The sequence below is a fragment of the Echinops telfairi genome, unplaced genomic scaffold (assembly GCF_000313985.2).
Source record: "Echinops telfairi isolate 266 unplaced genomic scaffold, ASM31398v2 ScPeMD7_31;HRSCAF=116, whole genome shotgun sequence".
Lineage (NCBI taxonomy): Eukaryota > Metazoa > Chordata > Mammalia > Afrosoricida > Tenrecidae > Echinops > Echinops telfairi.
The window spans coordinates 23,329,749-23,337,234 of NW_022103928.1; the positions used below are offsets into that span (position 1 = coordinate 23,329,749).

At 52.4% G+C, this 7,486-nt stretch overlaps 1 protein-coding gene across 8 annotated transcripts in view; it reads right to left on the reverse strand.

Moving 5' to 3' along the window:
- PXK (PX domain containing serine/threonine kinase like) overlaps positions 1-7,486 on the reverse strand; it is a 175,061-nt gene that overhangs the window by 81,820 nt on the left and 85,755 nt on the right. For 5 of the 8 annotated variants that reach the window (XM_045290010.1, XM_045290011.1, XM_004702404.3 and 2 more), the window contains exons 14-17: positions 6,350-6,427; positions 5,777-5,863; positions 5,279-5,348; positions 2,361-2,423 (exon numbers count right to left, since the gene is read on the reverse strand). In XM_045290010.1, the coding sequence (XP_045145945.1) occupies positions 2,361-2,423; positions 5,279-5,348; positions 5,777-5,863; positions 6,350-6,427 (298 nt within the window). The remainder of the gene's footprint in view (positions 1-2,360; positions 2,424-5,278; positions 5,349-5,776; positions 5,864-6,349; positions 6,428-7,486) is intronic. The other 3 variants (XM_045290012.1, XM_013004567.2, XM_030885561.2) reach the window with 1 other exon arrangement.

The following is a 7,486-nucleotide window of genomic DNA, read 5'->3' on the forward strand; positions in this document are numbered from 1 at the left end:
GTACCCCAACTAGGGCCTGACAGGCACTGTTGTGGCTGTGTGTGACCTGAACCCCGGTGCCCCCGTAAGACAAGACAACTGCCCTCTAGGGGTTCTGAATGTGCATGGAAGCAGACTGCCTCAGCTTCCCTGCGTGCAGCGGCTGGTGGGTTTCACCACTGGTCTTTCAGGCCCTGGTCCAATACTTAACCCACTGTGATGCACGCCAAGGTTCCTCTGCTTAATTTCACCCCATTGCTGGGGATCCTGATTCACAGCCGTCCTATAGGGCAGAGTAGAACTGCTGTGGGGGGTTTCTGAGGGGGGTAAATCTCTACAGGGGCAGACAGCCTCCTCTTTTTCCTACAGAGCTGATAGGGGTTCAAACTGATGACCCTGCGGTTAGCAGCCCCGTGCTTAACCTGCTGCATCGTCAGGGTTCCTTTTGCTTAACATTGGTTACTATTCTTTACGAAATACGTTACAGTCAATCCCCAGCAGAGGTCAGAGCACAGACTTTTCACCAAGAAAAACAGGTGGCTGTGGGGAGCGTCTTGTTTCCCATGCCTAAGGTCTGGGGTCTCCTGCTTTCCTTCATGACCCCCTTCAGAGCCGGTATTGCCAGATTCACGGGAATGCTCCAGACTGCTCCCACTCACCTCGCACCAAATGTTTCCGATGCGACTCTGGGGACCAAAGACTGCTCCTTTCCTTCCTCTCTCCTTCTCAAAGTTGCCTCATCTCTAACAAACCTGCTAAAGCCCCCCTTCAAAGCCCGGGTAAGCGAGGGGTGTCACAAAAGAACTCCGAATAGACTGTGAATTCCCCAGATTAATTTAAAGGTGAGACCAGGGAGCCAGCTTCCTGGGACCACACCTGAGCACACAGTGCCATGCAACGGGTGGCTTCCTTGTTACGGGTCCTGGTGGCACAAGCGTTAGAACACCCAGCTGCAAACCAGAGGGTCATCGGTTTGGGACCACCAGCTGCCCTGCGGGGGAAATGACTTGGCGATCTGCTCCCGTAAAGATCACAGCCTAGGCAACCCTCTGAGGCATTCCTACCTTGTCCTGTGAGGTCACAATGAGCCGAGTGGCTGCCTGGCACATGGGTCCTCCCTCTACTGCTCTTCACTCTTCTTAGTAGGTCTAAGTGAATTCAATACCCTAAAGACTCCTCTATGCTAAGACGTATCTCCATAGGGTTGGCAGTGGCTCTCCAGGAATTTTGGATCAGCCTACCCAGGTTGCCTCTACAAAAGATCTCTTGGCACTTGTTTCTTAGCGTGACCAACACCTGGGAGTGCTCCTGTAAAATTGCTGACAAGCTCATACAAGGGAAGAGAATGCCATCCCCATAAGCCAGGGACTTTGCTACTTCAAACAGCTCTGCCCCCAGGTCTTCCTGCAGTAAGCCCCCAGCGGCCATCCTCGGCCAACAGTATAGTCATCCAAACAAGTCCCCTGGCATGGGCTAGCTGTCAGCCAGAAGCTTTGGGGAGCCGTCAGGTCATGCTCTTGGTGAGCCCCTGGTGTGGCCTCAATGACTGACGACGGGATCATCAGCTCTTCAATCAGCTTCAGCGAATGACTCTCCTTTCAAAGAGCTGCTGGCTCCCTTCTGAGCACAGTGGGCATGCCCTGTGTGGCAACACCAGCTCCTCAGACATCCAGAACAATCCTGTTCACCTAAGAACTGAAAGGAGCTGTGTGTACTCTACTGTGTTTCTGCTGGGCTTGGAAAAGGGCTCGGAGCGAGAGCTTAGTTCGTAAAGGAAGAGAGCAAGTCTTAGGAGTCCACGCTACAAAATTATAGATGATTTTTCTAAGTACCCCCCACATACATGACTTTTACATTTTTCAAGCACAAGTGATAGTTTCTGATGTAACTCACAAGGGAGAAACAAAGGCCAGTCACAGGAAAAGATCTTTGAAATTAGATGCACCACAGGGCAGAGCAAAGCACCAATAATTCTCAGGAAACGAACCCTGGAAGCATGTTTCATTCTGGCAGGGAGGCCCTTCCTCAGGCTGGCTCCCTTAGGCGAGGGCTCCGCAGGACACGGCTCCCGGGCAGCAGCCTCTGTTTGGTTCGGTTGGGCACCGCGGGGACAAGCTGTGAGCTGAGGCACCCCGTCCCAGGGAGGCTTTTTGGCAGAGAGCCAGCTTGAGGCAGAGAGCAGTCAGTGCCCCTGAAACAGTCCCAATCCCTGCGAAATCTAGACCCTTGCCCTCCCAAAGGACACGGCTTTTTTGCACTCCTGTGGTTTCTCTCGAGAAGGCTGAAATGCCTGCGCCAAGGCAGGAGGGGAAACAGGCCCCAGCCCACCTTGTGCTGTGGCATGGCGGATGGCAGGACAGGCCTTTGCCTCCATTACTAACCTGCTGTAGAGGGTGGTGTCGGCGATGACGGGGACGTGAGAGGTGAGCTGGCCCCAGATCCTGCTGAGAAACAGAGAAACCTTTGTACGGACTACGGCAAGGCAAGGCATCTGGAATATGGCTCGAGCCGGGGCCCACCACCCTCGGAGGCTCTGTGCATGGTCTCGTGCATGCACCTTGTGCACAACCACAGCTGCTGGTGTGCCGACTCTAATCCCGATGCCCGTGTGCCCTCGGGAGGGGAGGCCTGAGCTCCACAGGACTTTCGGCAGCTGATCTTCCAGAAGCAGAATGCCAGGCACCTCCGGGCGGACTCACCCCTCTAAGCTTCCGGTTAGCAATCTAGTACATTAGCCATTTGCACCACCCAGTGACTCTATGGGACCAGAGGCCTCCACCCCGCTGCATGGTGCACTCCCCCCGCAGACCCCTGAAGCTTTCACAATGCCGCCTCCTACTGCTCCCTGTGGCTGCCCTGCTGCTCACCTAATGGCTTGTCAACTGGCCCCAGTATATTCTCCTAGCCCCAAGCTGGGTGTCCACACACACACAGGGCAGTACAGAACCCTCCCATGGGGAGCTCTCCAGAAGAAGTGGGCTCTCCCACAGCGCCCAGCCAACAGTGTGCTCTGGGGGAACTTCCATTCCATCAGCTGGTACAGCCCTGGTGGAGCAGTGGTGAAGGGCTTGAACCAAAAGGTCAGCAGCTCCCACCCACCAGGCCCTGTCCTGGAGAAGGAGGAGGTCATTTGCCTCCAGGAGAGCTCACACGATTGGAGACCCTTGTTCTACTCTGCCCTGAAGCTCGGTGTGAGTCAAAATCATATCAACTCAATGGCAACAGGCTTGGGTTTGGTTTGACGTTCAATGAGAAAGGGTTGGCCTGTTCAGTCTGTGGAGTTCCTACACCCTGTCCTACCGGAAACTCGGGGGACATGTTAGAGTAATGGGCATATTCCCAAACATCACATGCTTTCTCTGAACCTAATAAAAGATTCCCAAGTTCTCGCCATCTGCCCATTGCTTGAAATCCTTCAAAAATATTCTCCTGGTCTGACTTAGAAGTAGTCCCAGTGGGCCCCAGTGGGGCCCAAAAAGCCCCCTATCACACACAGAGGTCCCAGCAAAGACTTCACTCACCAAACTTCACCATCTAATGCCTCCTGGGGCTGAGGGCACATACACCTACACGGAGGGCTCGAGACCCTGAGAAGGCAAACCAGCTATGCAGGTGAAGGTAAAGCCTCCAACGTCCACTTCATTCATGACCCACAGTGCACGCTGGTGCCTCATAGAGACTGGGCGTGGCAAGAAATGCCCTACTGAGTCATACTGTCCCTAGTTTAATACCTCCCCATTTATCTGCAATATTCCCTCAGCTACCTATAAATAAGAGGTTTGGGGGATTTTCCTTTTTACCGAAAAAGGAAATAAAAATGACCCAGGTTGTGTTTATACAGCTTTGGCGCACAGTGTCCATCTCAGTGGGGAGAAGACGGCACTGTGCCTCGAACAGGGTTTGGGGATGTTCTGTGAATTCCATCCAGAGCTGCTAAGTTCTTCTCCTCAACCGCTGACGGGCACTTGGGGTCCCACCTGGCAGCATCAGCACAGAGCTCTCCAAGAAGGCGGTCCTCAGGAAGGGGCAGGACACAGTCAGGTGTGCTCTGCTTCATCAAGGACTTCCTTCTGGACAGCACAACTCCCGGATGTGTCACAGCACACACTGGTTGGAGACACAGCCTCCTTCTAAAGAAGGCAATGGCTGGTCTGTGCACATCCGTGAGCCTCGGGGAAGAGACCCACTGACCAGAGGCTCTTGCCCCTCCTCCTCACCTCACCTCTATTCTAAAGGGGGGCTGCGTTCTCCCCAGTGATGTCAACGTGATTCCCCCTGGGGTCTATGATTGTTCTCTGTCCCAGCTCGTCCAAAGTCGAGCTCTGGCCACCACTATATGCTACAGGTGGTCCAACCCTAATTCTCTTGCTCACCCTTCAGTTTCTCCTCACATCCTTAGAAGAGGCTGCACGCATTGAGAAGGCTGAGGAATGAGTTGTAAACACCCCCAACTCCTTCTCTCCTGCTTTTAAACACCACTGTCCCATCACCCGGTCCTCCAGGAGCAGATGGGGGGGGGAAGGCAGTGCTTCTCCCAAGACTGAGACAGACAGCTGGGCTCTTCCTGCAATCCCATGCCTTCTTGGGGGGCCTAGCTCCCAGTAACCCTTTTTATATCTTCACCTTATTCCTCTCTGTTAGATCCCTCCCCTGTGCAAAGGAATAGTCACTGATCCCTCAAGCTGAAAAAAAAAATTCCTTGCCTTGGCCCCCTAAGCTGAGCCAAAACTATGTGAGTTAGGAGAAAACTTCCCCTTCTCTATACAGAACTCCATGGAAGGCCCAAGGAATCTGACTGATTTCCAAAAACGGGGGCAACGAGGCCCAAGGGCAGTCAGGCTGAGTGAGGAGCAGCTGGGAGTGACAGCAAGGTCTGCCGGCTCAGGTCAGTGCTCTCTGCACCACCCTAACTTTCCAGAGTGATGTTTCCCATCATCCTGCGAATGTCCCGTCCACCACCGCGTGGGGACCAGAGCAGAGGGCAGGACTGAAGGTCAGTTTTGCTCATGGAGGCGCTACTGGAAAAACAAGCGGCCTTGTATTTTAAGTCCAGTCCATTTGATGTTCACTGCTAAGACTTCTGTGTCTCTGATGATCACGTCTTGGCATCAGGAAAGAGGGGGGCTACTCTACAGTCTCTGGGGCCCCTGTGAGCTGTGCATGCCTTATCAGGTGTTCCTCAGGGACGGAGCACTCTTGTTCTCCGCATTCATCAGTCTACTGGCCACTGGAATTCAGCCTCTTCACTCCTGACCCTGACCTCCGGAGCCGGGGCCCCACCACAATTCATACCGTTTACCTGAGTTATTGGAATTGCTGTATTTTGTCGGATGTTCTTCACTGTCCTCAATAGCAGACCGCTTGGATTTCTTTAAAAATAGAAGAAGGGGGACAAACGCAATGAGCAAACATGGTGAAGCTGGAAATTAGGATGAAAATATTTTCAGGCCCACACAGTTAAATTAGTTACAGACAAGGCCAGATTTGGCCTCATAACTTAATACAGCAAAGAAGCCACGCGCCAAACCAAAGGGGACAAGAAAAGCAGGACTGCTAGGGTCGCTAGCTCAGCCCCCCATTAGAGCACGCCACATGGGCCCAGGAGCCCGGGAACTGCGTGGTCCAGTTCTTGGCTGGTACCAGGCGGCTCTCTTTTAGAAGCAGCAAACCAGCCATCTGGAAATAATTTTAGCTTTCAAAGAGGTATAGCATAAAATCTGCCATTAACTGAATGTGTGCCGTTAGCCTAGAATGTTCTTCACATGCAGTCAGGGATTCCGAGGGCCGCCAGGCTTACCTTTCGAGCTAAAATCTTTCTCTTTTTCCTCTCTTCCTCTGAGCCGTGGTGTGACTGCGCCCTCGTCAGTCTCCGATGCTGGTGAATCTGAAGAGATCACAAGCCCTCCATAAATGGAAGCACGGCTGACATGAACCCATCCACTAGGAAAATGCTGCTCCCACATGTTTTGTCAAACCCTATGATTGGGATGAAACGATCTTTGCCCAGGCTGCGGGCCCCTGGGATAGGGTCTGGCTGTCTGGGAGGAGGGATGTGGGAGAGCGCAGACCTTTCTGGCTTTCCCACCACCTCCCGATGTGATGTGGCCCTGCCCAGACAGGATGATCACCCTTTGGGGACTTGTGTGTTGCCCCTGCTGGAAGGAACTCTTGGGAGGGCAGGACTGGGTGAGGTATTCAACTCTGTGCCCACCATCGAGCCCGGATCAGCTTCGGAGAAAGTGTGTCGGAAGGGCTCGTGGAATGACCAGAGTCAGAAGGCAACCACTGTGACCACCACAGCAGAATCTGCCAAGGACGGACCCCGGGGCACTCAGAGACCTCAGGGCAGTGGAGCGAACTTTCAGTTTACCTGTTTCTGTTCTTCAACTAGTCTCTTCTCTATACATTCTTTGGCAATTCTCAATGCCTCTTTTAACTTTGTGGGGATCTGAAAGAAAAGAGAAAGTACGTAGTACATTGAGTAAAATCGCCAGTTTCCTGGGCCCTGGTTACAAAGAAGGGGTAGTTGTTTACCAACAAGGAGGTTATCTGGTATAACGTCTGTTGCAAGCTGTCCACACGAACCCTAGCCCACACTTCGGTATCCCCAACACACCTCTGTCGCATTTGAAGCAATGTGCACCAGCAGGGAACGTTCCGAGGAATTCTAATCCTTTAGATTTCAAAGATTCACAGGGATGTTCTCTGTGAAAAAATGTGGTGTCCTGCATTTCACAGGGTGAAGCTGCTTCCGTGGGGAGGCTTGCAGGCCTGGGAAACAGACACCCAGACCACACGGAACTTCGGGGCCGTATTAGTGTTTAAAGCATTTACATTTTTAAACACCAAGAAGACAGATGTCTGCTCTCAGGTTATATAACCTTCTAATCCGTTCTCCCAAGCAATCAAGTGGAGAGCCAGCCTAGTGCCCATGAACCACATTTCACCCCCTGGATACGTGCATCTTTAAAACCCCTTTCACAGCGGACACCTCACCTCGGCTGGGGTTAATTTCTCAAGATGAGGGGAGAGGAAGAAGAACATTCCATTGCTACCATACAACATTGTGCTAAGGTACCCCAAACCGACATACACTCCAACAGGAGTTATCCATGAGCCTTACTAGGAATTCAAGTCAAGACGGGGCGTGGGGCATGTATGTCTTGGAGATGGCAATTACAAATCTGCTGGTGGGCAAACTGGGGGGAGCACCCTCCTGTTGGGGAAAAACACTTAACAAGATTATCTAGAACCCAAGGGGAAACTATGTTCCTAATGCCACCCGTTTCACCTACTTTCTATCTAACCCTTGGTGAATCAGACCATGTGTTATAGACTACTGGGACTTTACACTCTGCATTTTCAAGGAACATAACATCTTTCCTGGGCTACACCAGAAGGATTCAATGTGGGAACCCCACCAAGGGAACTGCGTCTTACCACAAACTTACCTGTAGCAGATTTAAGGAACTGGCACGCTCCCTTGGACTTAAGGCTGAACCCCCCT